Below are 16,355 nucleotides of genomic sequence, written 5' to 3' on the forward strand. Positions count from 1 at the left end.
GTAAAAGGGAAGTAGTTATATTTTTTACATTTTAAAAAAACTAGCTATGATACAATGTGGTGCTTATTTTAACAAAGGATGTTAAAAGAGAACAGGAAAAGGGATTATAAATCAACAAAAAGAATGATTTGTAGCCAAAGTGACAACTTACCTGAGTCCTAAAAGTTCAACAGGAATCAAAACTAGGAAGAACAATCCAAAGATGAAAATTGGAACACAGTTGTTAATGGAAAATTGAAATACAGGGAATAATTCTTTCTCAATGGAACTTATGTTTTCAATAGGGAAATAAAAGAAAACCTAAGCTAAACTTGGATTATGCTTGAAAAGTATTGTATGTTGGGTAACTATAGAAAGGAGCTACACCCTGAACCTTCTTCTGTTGGTTATCTCTGTGTTCCCAGTGGTTCAACAGCAGAATACACTCACCTCATCCCCCTCTACCCAAACCCACATATTTTCTTTTCTCCAATAAGGCCAAAAACAGCAAAAAGAACACAGAAAAAACTTCAGGGCCAGTTTTACCCCATCCCAGATTATCTTCATCTGCTCTCTCCTTTATCATATGAAAAGTCTTCTTTCCTTAGTCCTCCACAAAACCTAAAACTTACACCTATGAGCCCCCCCAAAAAATCTACCAAAGTAAGACTGGCTGCTGAGTCAAATCCAAAAATAAAAATAACAGTTAACATTTATTGAATGCTTAATGTCACACACAGTTGTATTCCTATAACTTACATCTCAACCCTAAGAAGCAGAGATAAGTACCATGATGAAGTCCACATAAGTAGTTAATGAAGGAGCCAAGACTAGAGCACAAACTAGCTACCTCATGAGACCATGCTCCCAAATACTAATACACATCAGTATGAACACATAATTACCTCAATCATTTCTTTCCTTTGTCTAAACCAGTTGAATGTGACCTTCTGAAGTAGCAATTTGTTGTCAGTCTGCATCTTTCCTTTGTAGGAACAGATACCTGTCTTGGTTCCTCATTCCTCCCCCTGAATGAAGGTGGTCAGTGGAGGTGCCATCAAGAACAGCTCAGAAAATACATGTTCCAGTGCTCAGTTCCTGGCATAAGGCCAAATGAAAGACATGGGAGCTGTGTTCCACTCATTTCTTTCCCAACAGCACCATCTCTAATCCTTTTTTACTTAAATGGGAGAATGACTTGGTGCCTGAAAAAAAATGGGTCCTGAAACCAGCATGAAAAGAATATTCAGAAAAAGCCAAAGAAAAACAGTCCTTACTTCTGGTTTCTTGTGGTATCATTCAACCATGATATTCAAAGTCATCTACTAGCCAGAGTCTTTCAAGATGAATGTACTTCCCAAATCAAACTTAATGTCAAAACCCTCAGATATCCCCGGCACTTTTTCACAGAAGACTGGTTATGCTTGCCCTTATCAATAATTGTAGCTACCATATTCAGTGAGTGTCAAAAAACATGCTACATTCAGTCTATTCTATTGCCAAAAGATTCATGCTTTATAATTTTACCCTCTCTACCTCTGAATGGTTTACTTTGTTTTTTAAAGAATATAACTGAAGGGCTGGGGTTGTGGCTCAGAGGTAGAGTACTTGTCTAGCATGTGTGAGGGACTGGGTTTGATCCTCAGTACCCCATAAAAATAAAATAAAGGTATTGTGTCCACTTATAACTGAAAAAACAAATATTTTAAAAAACAGAATATAACTGAAAACCTGACACCAGATTTTACTCTATTTGTTCTGAGAATTAGCTCATAAATGATGGGGATAATCTCTTCACGACAGCATTTACTATAAAATACTAGGTTAAACACCAAATGACTAAGATATTTTTAACTGTCAAGATCAAGTTTCCAATCACCTCATAAATACAACACACTTTTAATCATAGTTGAGAGTTGGGTGAGGGCTTAAAAGAAAGTTAATTCAGTTACAAATAAATGAATGCTAATAATACTCAAGAGATATGTTAGTTTCCTCTTGCTGTTACAACAAATCATCACATACTTAATTGCTACATCAACACATGTTATCCAACAGATTTAGAGGATGGAAGTTCAAAATGGCTTGCACTAAAGTAAAATCAATGTGTAGCAGGGCTGTGTTCCTTTTTCAGGCTCTAAAGGGATACTTACTTTTTTTTTTTCCTTTTTATAGCTTCTAAAGATTTCCCACATTCCTTGGCTCATGTCTGTCTTCTAGCCTGAAAGCCAGCAATGGCCAATTGAATCTCACACTGCATCAACCTGACACTGACTCAATTATCTTTCTGTACCATATTTTAAAAACCCTATGATTACATGGGGCCCAACAGATAATCGAAGGTAATCTCCTTATTGTAAAGATAGATGATTAGTTGAATAATCTTAATCACATCTCTAATGAATTCCCCCTTGCCATGTAACATAACACATTCATAGGTTCTGGGGATTCATATATAGACATTTGGAAGATTATTATTCAGCCTACCACAGTCTGTTCTGTGACCACTAAAGTTTCATATCTATCTGACATACAAAAACATTCATGCCAACCCAAAATACCCACAAAATCTCATCTAAATCTTAATGAAATCAAAAACCTTAGAAACAAGACATCAGCAATATCTTGGCAGAGGAGGACTTTTAGGGGATCATCCTCTGTGAAAATACACCAATTTGAACAACTATCCACACATAAAAATATCGTCACAAGAGCTAAGGAAACCAGATGTGAGATTACAGAACCTGGATGTAGTACAGAAGTAAGAAAAGACAGACTGAATAGGGGGAAAAAAAGACAGTTTTATATTATCCATGTCATCCCTCCCAAACCTCAGGGAGCAGAGCTCATGGAGACATAGTCGCCACTTGGGAGAAGTAAAGAGAAATGAACACCAGGCTTTGTATCAGACCTCTTTGTATCAGACTTTCTGCAGTGAAATACAGCACTAGACAGGCAGCCATGGCCCAAGGTTCCAAAGCAATACCCACAGACAGAGCCTTAAAGACCACTGTAGTGCCAGATAAGATCATGCAGACTGCAGCTTGGGCCTATTGGGAAGACTCTATCTTTAAAACCACCCACTTCCAGGAAAACCCCAGCTACCCTAAGTACTGGAGTAGTCCGTACATGAAGCTGATCCTAACTGACTCAGGCTGCAGGCCACCCCTCAGACAAGCCAAGTTCTAGGCCATTCCCAGTACCAGGCTGGACCCTGCAGTTCCAGGCTTCAACACCAAGCTGTCCCACACAATCTTACTCATTAGGCTCACCCCAGCAAATAGAGGCTATGGGCCTACACCAGCACTAGGACAGTCCCTGTGGACTCAGGGTGCAGATCAGTCCCCTGTGAATATAGGCTCCAGAACTGCTGCACAAATTCAATCAATAGGTCCACACCACTGCATCCAGGCAATAGTCCTAATCACCTGCTAAGAAAGCACCAACACAGCCTGCCCAAGAACTTCAGCAACAAGCCCAATGATAGAACACAACATATAGCCCTGCCGAGAATCTCTGGACACACTGACCAATGAAGGGCTTTCCCAATCAAAGCCAGCCTACAAGGACTAGGAAAAGTTCCTACTTTTTCAAATGCAGAGTCATTAATATAAGGCAACAGGAAACATGAAAAAACAGAGTCATAACACTACCAAAAGAACACAATAATCTTCCAGTAGTTGGACCCAAAGAAATGAAAATAAATGAATTGAGTGTCAAATAATTAAAAAAATAATGTCATGAAGAAGTCGGCAAACTTTAAGAAGATACTGGGAAATAATTCAACAAAATCAGGGGAAAACTAAACCAATATGATAAATTTAATAGGGTAACTGAAATCATTCTTTAAAATCAAATAGAAATTAGAGAGCTGAAAAATACAGTGAAAGATATGAAAAATATGATAAAGAGCAACATCAGTAGAACTGATCAAGCAGAGAAAGATTAGGTGAACTTGAAGATAAGTTATGTGACAATACACAAGCAGAGGAGAAAAAGGAAAACCGAATGAAAAGGAATAATGAAACTTTGTGGGATTTATAGAACTGACATCAAGACAGAAAACTTTATAGAGTTATGACAGTTTAAGGGAAAAAAAAGAGGGTTGAAATCTTGATGAAATAACTGCAGAAAACTTTACAAATGTAGAAAAATATATAAATATACCAGTACAGAAAGGTCAAAGTTCTCCAAACATATTCAATGCGAACAATACTGGCATAACACATATCAACAAGCTATCAAAATTCAAAGATAAAAGAGAATCCTAAAAGCAGAAAAAAAAGAACCAAATCACATGTAATGAATTTCCAAAAAGGCTAACAAAAAATTTCTCAGAAGAAACTTAAAGGTCAGCAGAAAGTGGAGTAACACGTTCAAAGTGCTAGAGCAAAAACCCTACCAACCAAGAATACTGTAATTGGCAAAGATGTCCTACAAAAATGAAGTAGAAGAAAGCCTTTTCTAGGCAAATGAAAGCAGAGAAAGTTAATCAACTCTAGACATGTCTTATAAGAAAGGGTAAAAGGACTTTGTCAAGCTAATCACAAGGACAATGAGGAGTAATATGAAAATGTAAAAGTATAAAACTCACTGGTAAAAGTAAGTACAAAATCAAATTTGGAATATTCAGACTGTAACAGTGTTGTATAAATCATTCATAACTTAATTATGAAAGATAAAAGACCAAAATATTAAATGATAAAAGTTACAATTATTTGTTAACAAATACACATATAAAATACGTAAACATTGACACTGTTAATACAAAATGTCTGTGGGGAAGGTAAAGTGCAAGGATTTTATTTTTTGAATGATCAAATTTAACTTGTTGGCAGTTTAAAACTGCACATTATAATACAAGATGTTTTGTGTAAGTCTCATTGTAACCACAAAGGAAAAATATTTAACAGATATAGAAAGGATAAAAAGTAAGCAAATCATCACCAAACAAAATCAGCTAATAACAAAGGAAAACTTCAAAAGAAAAAGGAACTAAAGAGTCTACAAGACAACCAAAAAGCAATTAACAAAATAACAGCAGTAAGTCCTTACTTAGCAATAATTACTTTAACTCTGAATATATTAAATTTTCCAATCAGAAGACAAGTGTTCCTAAATGGGTTTCCTAAAAAGAAAAAAGAATCAACTATATGATGCCTAAAAGAGAGTCACTTCACCTTTAGACACATGGAGGATGAAAGTGAAGGGATGGGAAAAGATTTCTATGCAAATGAAAAACAAAACAAAACAAAAAGGTAGGGGTAGCTATACTTAACTCAAGATAAAATAATAGACTTCAATACAAAAATTGTAAATAAAAAAAAGTTCATAGGTCATATAAGCTCTGGGGTCAATTCATCAAGGGTATCTAATAATTAACTGTAGAGAAAAATGGACCCAAACCAGAATAACTAAATACATAAAGCAAATATTAATAGATGTGAAAGGAGAAATATATCAAAATAATAATGATATGGGACTTCAATAACCCACTTTCAGCAATGCACATATCATCCAGACAGAAAATCAATAAGGAAACATTGGACTTAAACTATACTTAAAATTAAATGGACCTAATAGATATGTATAGAACATTCTATCCAATAACAGAAAAATACAAATTCTCAAGCACTCATGGAACACTCTCCAGAATAGATCATTTGTTAGGCCAAAAAAATGAGTCAACAGATTTTAAAAGACTAAAATCAAATATCTTTTCCAACAACCATGGTATTGCTACAGTTTAAATCTTAATTGAAATAGAATTGTAAGTTCAAGTCAGAGCGGTTAGACCCTTACCTCAAACTACATACAAAAAAAAAATCTCAAAATGGATTATAGACTTCAATGTAAGACCCCAAACCATAGAACTACTAAAAGAAAAAGTGAGAAAACCTCAAGGGCATTGGTCTAGACAATAATAGTTTGAATATCATACCAAATTCAACAAAAGTAAAAATAGATAAGGATTACCTTAAACTAAAATGCTTCTACATAGAAAAGGAAGCAACAAGTGAAAAACTAACCTACTGACTGAAAGAAAATATTTGCAAACCATAAACCTGACAATGGGTTAATATCCAAAATATGTAAGAAACTAAACAACTTAATAGCAATTAAACAAGCAAAACAATTTTTAAGACACAGAGCTGAATACACATTTCTCAAAATAATATTCACAAAGGACTAGCAGAAGTATGAAAAAATGTTTACCATCACTAATTAATAAAACCACAATGAGATAGCACCTAAACCTGTTAGAATAGAATAATTTTTATCAAAAAGAAGTAAAAATAACAAACATTGCCATGGCTGTGCAGAAAAGGGAACCTGTGCATATTATATTCTCACTGATGAGAATATAAATTGGCACATCCCTTAAAGTATGGAAATCAGTGTGGGAAGTACCACCAAAAAGTTTAAAACAGAACTACCATATGATCCAACATTCTCACTTCTGGGTGTAAATTCAAAGGAAATTAAATTATTATGTCAAAGAGATCAATGGACTCCTACTTTCATTGCAGAATTATGCCCAATGGCCAAAATAGAGAATCAACCCAAGTACCCATCCTCAGATGAATAAATAAAGAAAATGTGGTGTATATATACACAATTGAATATTGTTCCACATTAAAGAAGAAAATTCTGTCACTGTTTATGACATAGATGGACCTGGAAGCCATTAAAGTAAGTTAAATAATCCAGGCACAGAAAGACAAATACCACATGATCTCATCCATATGTGGAATCTGAAAAATAACTCCTACAAGTACAGAGTAGAACAGTAGTTACCAGGAGCTGAGTGTAGGAGAAAAATCATCAGGGAGATGTTGGTAAAAGGATAAAAATTTTTCAATTAAATGGAAAAATAAGTTCAGAAGTTCTGCTGTATTATATGGTAACTGTAATTCTTTTTTTTAAAAAAAATTCTTTTTCAATATTTATTTTTTAGGTGTAGATAGACACAACACAATGTCTTTATTTTTATGTGGTGCTGAGGATCAAACCCAGGTCCCATCTGTGCTAGGCAAACGCTCTACTGCTGAGCCACAATCCCAGCCCATATGGTAACTGTAATTCTAGAGAGGAAAAAAGAAAACGAAAGGTAGGGGTAGAGCTCATGAAAATCAAAAGGATATCAGTAGAGTAGAGGAAAGAGACCAGGAAGAAGAAGAAGGGGAGGGAAAGAGAGAATACTGAACAATATTGTCCAAATCATATTGTTATATTGTATGTATGTATGTATAATAACAAATATTACCATTATATACAATTATAATGCTCCAATAAAAATATTTTAAAAACAAGGCATTGTACTTTCAAATACCTCTAGGACACTAAATTTTAAGTGTCCTCATCAAAAAATTTGTAAATATGTGTTAAAATGAACTTGCTGATCAGCTTTATTTGGATATTCCACAATGTATGTAGTTAAAAACACATTGTACCTGAAAAATGTTACAACTTACATTTGTCATTTAAAAATTATATTAAGAATAATAAAAGTTTCAAATCTTATGAAATCCAGACAGGGGGAAAACCACATGTTGTCAAGTTTTGAGAATAATCCTCTATGATTCTTAACTTCACCTACTAGCATCTCATTGCTTCCCTTTAATTAAATTTTCTTTTTTTGAGAAATTATATGCCATCTGATTGAAATGTATGATATATCAAGGTCATTGTACTGTCCTGTGTAACTAATTAAAACAAATAAAAAATTTTCTTTTTTATGAAAGGTGACCCATGTTTACAACAAAGAAATTTTTTTCTTGCTTTTAGAAATTTTGAGATTTTATCCTCTTCTCCCATTTTATCCTCTGACTCAGGCAGAGCCAGCAGCAGCATTTTTCCTGGTATAGTATTCTTCAGAACTTCATAGGTTTGTATATCATGGAGATTCACTCATAGTTGGGGGAAATAGATATTCCTCAGATAAAAAGATAACTCCACAGATATTTCCTGAATAATTCTATCTCTATCCCTGGCCTCTAGCTAGGTGCACTGCTCACACCTGTGATCCCAGCAACTCAGGAGGTCAAGGGAGGAGTATCACAAGTTTGAGATCAACCTGGGCAATTTAGCAAGACCCTATCTCAAAAACAATAAAAAATAAAAATAAAAAAAGACTCGGTATGTAGCTCAGTGGTAGAGCACTCCTGGGTTCAATCCTAGTACTGAAAAACAAGAGGGAAAAGAGGGGAAATAAAAATGAAGTTTTTAAAAAAAATTCCTGACCTCTGCTGAAATAATTGAGGGTATCCATGAATTACCTGTCCTTCAAAGATCCCTAACTGCAATCTGACCTTCTGTACTTCTGAGACACTAGCAAAATATTTTCTAGCCATACTATTGGTTTTCTCTCCAGAACAGCCATTCCTGGATGGTGAATCTCATAGTTAACATTTTTGTGTGTGTGTAATATAAATGGGCAGAGGATTTCTCAAATATCATGTCCTGGATCCTTTTTGCTAAACAATTCTTCACCAAATTCTCTCTTTCATCTCATATTTTACTATAAGCTGCAAGAAAAGGCAAAGTATACCTTCAACATTTTTCTTACAAATCACTTCAGCTTACTATACAAGTTAATTGTTTAAAAGTGCTGCTTTCCACAGTATAGAAATTCCTCAGAAAACCTGGAATGGAACTACCATTGACCCACATATCCCACTCAAAAAGGAGTTAAAATCAGCATACTACAATTACACAGTCACATCAATGTTTATAGCAGCTCAAATCACAATAGCTAAACTATGGAACCAACCTAGATGTCCTTTAATAGATGAATGGATAAAGAAAATGTGGTACATATACACAATGGAATATTATTCAGCCTTAAAGAAAAATGCAATTATGGCATTTGCAGGTGAATGGATGGAACAGAAGAATATCATGCTAAGCAAAATAAGCCAAACCCAAAAAACTAAAGGCCAAATGTTTTCTCTCATAAGTGAATGCTGATCCATAATTGGGGGTATAAGGTACAAGGAAGAATGAAGAAACTTTGGATTGTGCAGAGGGGAGGGGAGCGGGTGTTGGGATTGAAATAACAATGGAATGACTCAGCCATTATTTCCCTAAATACATGCCTGAATATACTACTAGTGTGACTCTGGACCATGTACAGCCAGAAGAATGAGAAGTTGTGCTCCATTTGTGTACAATATGTCAAAATGTATTCTACTGTCATGTACAACTAATTAGAACAAATTTAAAACTTTTTAAATAATTTTTTTAAGTGTTGCTTTAGGGCTGGCATTATAGCTCAGTTGTATAGCATTTGCCTCACATGCATGAGCACTAGGTTCTATCCTCAGCACCACATAAAAATAAATAAGTAAAGATATTGCTTCCATCTAAAACTAAAAAAAAAAAAAAAATTAAAGTGCTGAGTGCTGCTTTCTACATGATGGAAAGACACAATTCAATTAAGTTTCCTACCACTACACAAACAAGGATATTCTTTCCTCTAGTTTATAATAACAAGTTCTTCATTTCCATCTGAGTCCTCTCTGACAGTGTCTTTAACATCTATATTTTTATCAACAGTTGGTTCATGATGACTTAGATAATGTTTAAGGAGATTTAGATTCTCTACCATGCTCTTCACTTTCTTCTGAATCCTCCCTAATAGAGTCACCAACATCCATATTTCAATTAAAATCCTATTCAGGGAAATCAAGAACTTTTTTAGTATGTTCTCAAAATTCTATCTGCCTATTGACCAACTCCAAAACCGCTTCCAAACTTTTAGTTATTTCTTACAGAAGTACCCCACTTCCATATACCAAAACATATTAGTTTCCAATCACTGCTAAAACCAATCACAACAAACTTAGTGACATCAGTCAACATAAATTTATTACATCACAATTCTGGAGGTCAGAAATCCAAAATTAGCCTAACTAGACAAAAATCTAGGTGTCAGCAGTGCTGTGTTCTTTCTGAAGACTCTAAGGAAAAATATTTTCTTGACTTTTCCAGCTTCTAAAGACTTCTTAACAATCCTTGATTCTGGGCCCTCTTCCATCATGAAAGCCAGCAATGGCTGGTCTAGTCTTTTTCACATCACAAAACTCAAATACTGACTCTGATCAAAGAACTCTGATACTGACCCTTCTACCTGTCTCTTACATATTTAAAGGACTTGTGATTACAGAGGGCCCATGCAGATAGTCCCTTGCAGCTTCTTTATCTTCTGACCAGCAAATTAGCAACCTTGTCATATAATATACATAAAATTCTCAGGTTCCAAGAACTAGAACAAGAACATCTTTGAGGGACTATTATTCTACCTACCACAATACACATCTATATAATGATGGCTTTTCAATTCTGCTCTATTAATGTGATCTACCATGTAACCTGGTCCCTGCTATACTCATTAGCTTCATTTCATATGTGTCTCCATTCTTCTAGACTTCTTCTATTTTCTCAAATGCACCATGCTCATTCTATTCTCAGGATCTTTGCTCATACCATTCCCCTTGCCTGTGTTATTCTTCCTCCCTGAATTCCCTCAGTCTTTCTTTCCAGACTCCCCTTATGTATCCCTCAGTTATCAGCATAAACGATTCTTCCTCAGACAATTTTCCTGACCCTTTGATTCCCCAAACTAGAATACAGTTCCCATTACACCCACAGTTTTTCATATAATTTATCTTAATGGTGATTAAGTTATCTGTATAATTACTTAATAGCTGTTTTTAAGGCACTATGAAGACAAAGGTAAGTTCTACTTCTTTATCATACACCTAATAACACATAGGAATAATTCATTTGGATGAATGAATGTAACTTGCTTAATATTCATAACATTATTCATTTTATAATCAAGGATACTGATGCTTACCGAAATAAAGGGCATTCACCATAGTAACATAACTAGTCTCTTTGGTTTCTAAGTACATCTCTTAATCACTGTGTTATTTTACTCTACTGGGGCATCAATGACCATCACCCCTAAGTTTAGATGTGCCCATTAACTATCATACAAGTACTTATTGACACCTTGCTTTACTTAATTCAGTTACCTTGGCCTACTAAATCAATGTCCTTATTTCATTCCATTTTCAAACTGGCATGAGAGTAGATTTGTAGATTTTCTTTTTATATTTTAATGTTCTTTAAAAATAATTACTAAATTTATTTTTAAATTATCAACTCGGGAAAAAATACACTTTTATTTTATCTACTTCTGTGGGGATTAGTAAGATTACAAAATCTATGAACACTTTAGAAGAAATTTTCTTAAGCCAATAGATGAAACTATCTATTTGGGGAACCTGGACAGATGAATTGTTAAAAAATCAAAGATCTAAAATTCATGCTTATTTTGCAAGAAAGTCCTAAAACTTTGCTTCTGTGCACTCTCATTCCTTATCTTTTATATACACATAGAAAAGAACATTATTGTGATTGTTATCTTGGAAAACATTTCCTAGACTTTAAAACAAAGTAACTGCACTAGTCCTTAAGATTTCAGGACTCTTTGCTACTATTTGTAGGTCTTTCTCACTGTCAGAATTCACTCCTCCATTTCTTTAAATAATAATAAGTGTATATTTGTAGCTATGACTAAGAATACAGCTAGAAATCACTAGAATATCCTAATGTAATGCCATATATATTGCCTGAACACTTTTTTCTTGGGAAAACTAATGCAATAGGGACAGATTGAAAGCCACATTTATTAAGTGATGATCTAATTTAACATCTTAAAACTTAAATTTCTAAAGCAGCTATAAAATAAATTTTAGCAACAATGAAACCATTTTATTGATACTATGATTGCTATTACAATAAAAAATATGACTTTGAAATATATTTCCATTTGTTGTGACTATAAACATATAATAATGTATTAATAATATATTCATGTTTCGTACTAATTTACAAAGATTATTCATAGTTTCAAAAAGTAGTGAATTGTATGCATCTCAAAAATCACTAAAGAGAAAAATGAAGTAGGCAAAAGGAAGAATTAATATTAAATAAGTAAAAATCTGGGCAGATATATATATATATATGTAAAATATATATATATATTTTACATATATATATATATATATAGAGAGAGAGAGAGAGAGAGAGAGAGAAGTTTCTTTATTTTAAAGCTAAGAGAGAAAAAAAAGAGTTTTGTTATTGAAGTAGAAATCTGACAGTTCAAAATCTCTTCTATCTATTTAGAACACATCTGATAGCACAAAGAGACCTATATGATAGGTTCATAAGAAAACTGAGAGCATCTCGCAGATTTTTGTAATTTGTTACTATTCCTGCTGTGACATTTTACACACCATATAAAATATCTGCAGTACCCTCAATTCACTATAAATGGGTCTATAAAATCTCCAGAGTTCCAATGCTTTTGTTTCTCTAAACCCATGAGATACAATGAAGCAGCAAGACTCAGAACTGACTTCTTAACAAAACCTTCCATATCCTAAAAGCAGAGAAAATACCTTTACAAAGTAATGCAGAACTACCACTCAGAGTCAAAGGTCCATTTGTTTTCAATTTTGGAATCCAAATGTTATAAAAAGAGAAATCACTAGAGCATAATCAATACATCAGTAATACATGCCTACTGAGAACACAGCAGGCAGTAAATACTTACTGAATTATTGGCTACATGAAATAAAGTTCATAATTTGGCAGGAAATGAAACCATATCTTCAAAAGTATATTTGTAAGCATTTACTCTGTCTCAATAGTGGGCTTGGTATCAATCATGAAACAAAACAATCAAATCATCAATGTACATTAATATCTAGTTACTTAAGATGATTCAAAGAAAACATGTTTCATGTGTCTTAGTATTTGGAACATAATGTCTATCTTAAAGAAGCTGGAAATTAAATAAAAATAAATGCTAAACATTCTTTTTTTAAAATTAACCAGGAAAAAAATATTGGTTCCTTGAGACTACTTTCAAGAAACTGTCTGATATCTAGTTTTCCAATTGTCTCACATAAAATGTACATTCCTGAGGGTTACTATTTGTGACAGTTCAGGCATTCTTCATATGAAGCCAGGAAGAACACTAATAGAATTTAAAGGATCTTTGGAAATATGAAGAGCACTTCAATACCATTTTTTATTAGAAGCTTTAGATTCTTTAAAGTTTTCAAGTTACTTGAATTGGCAGTAATGAAATGACTTGTTTTCCATTTCACAGAAACTGAAAATCAGAGATAAAGTAATACACAACAAAAAACAAAGGCTTAGCCCGATAACATGCTTATTAAACTCTGAATTTTGCTGACAGCTGAGCCTTTATTTCCTTTCTTAGGTTGGGACATTGTTTTTAAAAGATATAGTATTTAAGCCCCACCCTCCAAAACAAGGTCTTTAAGTAAATAAGATACTATCTTAAATATCTGTCACAATAAAAACACCAAATTAACAATAAAATTAAAAGGACAGTTTTTAGAAAAGAAAATTTCATTTTAGTTTCTGGTAAAAGCAAACTTGTTTTAAATAAACGCAACACATGTCAATTTCCTCCTTTCCCAACTGTGAGCTTTGGTGTTACTGTCCATGGTGACACATACTGGCTATAACAGGCAATGACACCACTAGAGAAACACTCAAGTTTATGTGATTCCAATTTCTTGGTGGCAGATCTGCTGGAGTGGATGTATTTTGCACATTCAACCCTTTATTAATTATGAGTTGCACTTCTTAGGAAGACATGGCCCCAAAATAGCCAAAGAAAAATCTAGTTGGCATGGGGAAAGACCCCTTATTCCATCAGATATGTTGAACCATACTCCATTTCTTTTTTCCCTTCATCTATCTTTCACTATATCTAAATCTAGTGTTTCTGTGTTTAGCTACCTTTCAGAAGCTCATATTACAATATCTTTCCACAAACCAAGTAATTTTCAAAAGCTTTACTAAATCAAAATTAAAGTTTATTGCACTGAAATTCCTTGTGACTGTACAACACATTTAAATATAATTTGAAAAGTAGTCATTTGCGCATAGCCCTGTCCACTGACTCAAAAAAAGTTTTAAAACCATAAGCATATAATAAATGGATATAGAAGACATTAAGATTTTTTACTTAAAATATTTTCAAAATATTTTAAAATATTCAAAGATTCAAAATATTCCTCTTGTCATTTGGTGGAGAAGGAAGAACGATGATCTTTCCGTGATGAATTCTGCCTTACATATAGTGTACTTGTTATATACAGTAGATTAAAAAATACTAAGAGGTATACATTTTTCCAGAAACACTACCCCCACAAAGAAAGGTCTCCCAGTAAGGCACCACTGCACCTGAAACTTTCAGAGATCAATGTCTTAACTAAGATTAAGCTATCTTGTTTCCTACCTAAATCAATTTCACCCAAATGAGGCGTTTGTGTTACAATTTATTGTTCCCCAGACTACAAAATCAACCATCTGCCATAGGGGTTTCCGGTAATTAAGGGACTCTTCATTAGACTGGCGAGAGTACAAAATGAGAAGTAAGGTGAGGGACTGGAGAAAAACCAAGACACTTAAAAAGAGATCCGACAATGTGTCTTACACTCAACCCTCAGCTCAGATACTGTCATCCATGAAGCAAGGCAAAGTTAGGAGGAGAGGCCGGGCCAACTCTTCCCAAGGCTATGGCAACTAAAACCGCACTGAGGACTTACTGCACTGGATCATACCTTGAAAGAGAAAGGCTTTCGTCCCATTATGCAGCCCCGGGACCTGGCGCACTCCAGCAGTGGACTCTCCAAGTTCTAACTCTGTTAAGACGTCGATCTGCAGGGAGGGGTCTATCCCAAGTCCCCACACTGGTGGAGTGGGGAGGAGGAGAAAAGAAAGAAAAAGCTCCATTAAAACGCAATCCTCTTACTCCAAGGCAGCAAAGAACCGCGTCTTCGCGACAATATTGAGAAGTGATGACGAGAGGCGACTCCCTCCTCCACCGCGGAAAGCCTTACCTGAGATCAGCAGCCAAGCTTTAAATAGCGGGGCACCCAGTCCTATTTCCATGACCTACTTTAAGCCCCTCTCTGTAGGAAGTTCCCCCTCAGCCCTCAAACCTGATCAGCGGTGTGACCCGCCTCACTGTCTCCAAGGCAAGCACACACACACACAAATTCTAAATCCAAACCCGCCCCCTACTCCAGACCTACTTCGGGTCCAGGAAAAGCGAGGCGTTCCCTGCCAGCCCCCAGGCGGGAGCCATCCCTTTTCCCCGCCCTGGCTTTACGACCACTCACCTGCCCCGAGACCGAAGATCAAACAGAAGGTTCTCAGTAAGACCCGAGACTCCATGGTGTGGATCTGCTCAGTCCATCGTCTCCCTCTTTAAAAATAAAAATAAAAATCGAAGAGGTTCTTGGAATCAAGCGAGAAAATAGCGTGTGCCTCTCCTCCAGCTGCCTCGGGTTTACTGATTAGTAGGATTAACACGATTTGGTGGCCTAAGAAAGAAAAGGGAGGCCCCCGGAGACGCGTGAAGAACTTAGAGCCTCCAATGCGCTCATCATTCCCACACGGAGAGCCCAGGCGGCGGAGCGGGATGGGAGGAGATTGGGAGGGAGGGGTCGGGCTCGCCCGGGACCTGCTCTGCTGGGGAATTACCTCCCGAGCCGAATAAATGCAGCCCAAGATGCGCACACCCTGAGGAAGGAAGGCGGGCCCCAGAAAGCCTGGGCTGGGGCAGCCCCGCACCCGCCCTCTTCCCAGCCGCCCGAACCTGTTGTAAAGGCAGAGACAATGGAGAAAGCGTCGGGAGACGCGCGGAGGAGAGACGGCTCCTCCTGGAGGGAGGGGCGGGCCCGGAGGCGGAGAGAGGAATTGGAAGGAGGGGCTGCCAGGGCGAGGCTGGCGCTCACTGTCCCTCTCCAGCACGGGCTCCCGGGTTCCTGGCTGGGTCTGGCGAGCCCCCGAGCCACTGCAGCCTCCGCCCTCCTCCCTCCTTCTCTCGCTGACCGGCAATGCCAATCTCCTTTCCGGATTGAAAGATTTAAATTCAAGGTGCTAAGTTGATGGGTGGTCTTTGCTCTTACCCCTCGGTTTCGGGCGCGTATCTCCAAAGACAGACCGAGAGACAGAAAGGACCACCCAGCTGCTGGAGGGGAAGGTAGAATGAGAGGCCACTCTTAAGGCAAAGGGGTGAAGACCAAGTACACTCGTGCACAGGGCTCGGGAGCAGCACCGGGCGCAAGGAGAAGGCCACCAAAGCTCACGGGACTCGGAGGAAGAAGAGAAATTGCTGTAGATGGGTGGCGAGCCTGGGACACCCTGGGAGTCCTATGGGAGATTTTCCCAGCCCGGGGCGGGGCGCTGGAGAGCTTCCCTGGCTTGGAGAGTGCGGAAATAACTTAGGAGCTGCTGGACAGCTCCGGGACCTC

At 36.4% G+C, this 16,355-nt stretch overlaps 1 protein-coding gene across 2 annotated transcripts in view; it reads right to left on the minus strand.

The window, feature by feature from the left end:
* Nell2 (neural EGFL like 2) overlaps window positions 1-15,288 on the minus strand; it is a 366,697-nt gene extending 351,409 nt beyond the window's left edge. Inside the window, exons 1-2 of one of the 2 annotated variants that reach the window (XM_076852784.1) lie at window positions 15,219-15,288; window positions 14,658-14,786 (exon numbers count right to left, since the gene is read on the minus strand). In XM_076852784.1, coding sequence (XP_076708899.1) covers window positions 14,658-14,786; window positions 15,219-15,273 — 184 coding nt within the window. In that variant the 5' untranslated portion in view covers window positions 15,274-15,288. Of the gene's footprint in view, window positions 1-14,657; window positions 14,787-14,936; window positions 14,989-15,218 lie in introns of those variants that run through there. The other variant, XM_076852783.1, reaches the window with a different exon arrangement.
* Between the last annotated feature and the right edge of the window lie 1,067 nt (window positions 15,289-16,355).

Source organism: Callospermophilus lateralis, chromosome 4 (genome assembly GCF_048772815.1).
Source record: "Callospermophilus lateralis isolate mCalLat2 chromosome 4, mCalLat2.hap1, whole genome shotgun sequence".
Lineage (NCBI taxonomy): Eukaryota > Metazoa > Chordata > Mammalia > Rodentia > Sciuridae > Callospermophilus > Callospermophilus lateralis.